Below are 484 nucleotides of genomic sequence, written 5' to 3'. Positions count from 1 at the left end.
GAGAGAGAGAGAGAGAGAGAGAGAGAGAGAGAGAGAGGCCAAATACGTACAATAGTAAAACTACTAGCTAGGACATTCCATAGTCATACATTAGACTTCCCTTCACGAGACTTTCAACACTCACAGAAAAAGAAAAAAATGGCCACACCCACACGTCAGTTTTGGCGTCTTTCAATTCTCTCCTCAACACTTCTCTTCTTCACCGTCACCATCGCCGTCCATGCCAATATTCCCTCCGTCGCCATCGCCGCCGCCGCCTCAACGACAACGAAGCCGACCGAGCTCGTGAGCGACGTCTGCAACAGAACCTCCAACTACACCTTCTGCGTCTCGGCTCTCTACGCCGACCCTCGCACGCCGACCACCGACGCCTACGGCCTCGCCTTTGTCGCCTTCGGCATGGCCTACCTCAACGCCTCCGCCACGCAGGACCTGATCACCAAACTCCTGAAGAAGTCCGCCAACGAAACGCGCCAGTTTCGGC

The 484-nt window shown here is 54.8% G+C and overlaps 1 protein-coding gene across 1 annotated transcript; it reads left to right on the top strand.

The window, feature by feature from the left end:
* Positions 1–6: 6 nt before the first annotated feature.
* Positions 7–480, top strand: LOC112094774 (cell wall / vacuolar inhibitor of fructosidase 2-like; the record flags this gene model as incomplete). Its single annotated transcript, XM_024176472.1, has 1 exon — positions 7–480. A coding segment is annotated over exon 1 (342 nt), but the record flags the coding sequence as incomplete, so codon positions are not given.
* Between the last annotated feature and the right edge of the window lie 4 nt (positions 481–484).

This window comes from Morus notabilis, unplaced genomic scaffold (genome assembly GCF_000414095.1).
Source record: "Morus notabilis unplaced genomic scaffold, ASM41409v2 C11204623, whole genome shotgun sequence".
Classification (NCBI taxonomy): Eukaryota; Viridiplantae; Streptophyta; class Magnoliopsida; order Rosales; family Moraceae; genus Morus; species Morus notabilis.
The sequence above is the reverse complement of the archived record's forward strand: the minus strand, read 5'-3'. Positions and strand labels throughout refer to the sequence as shown.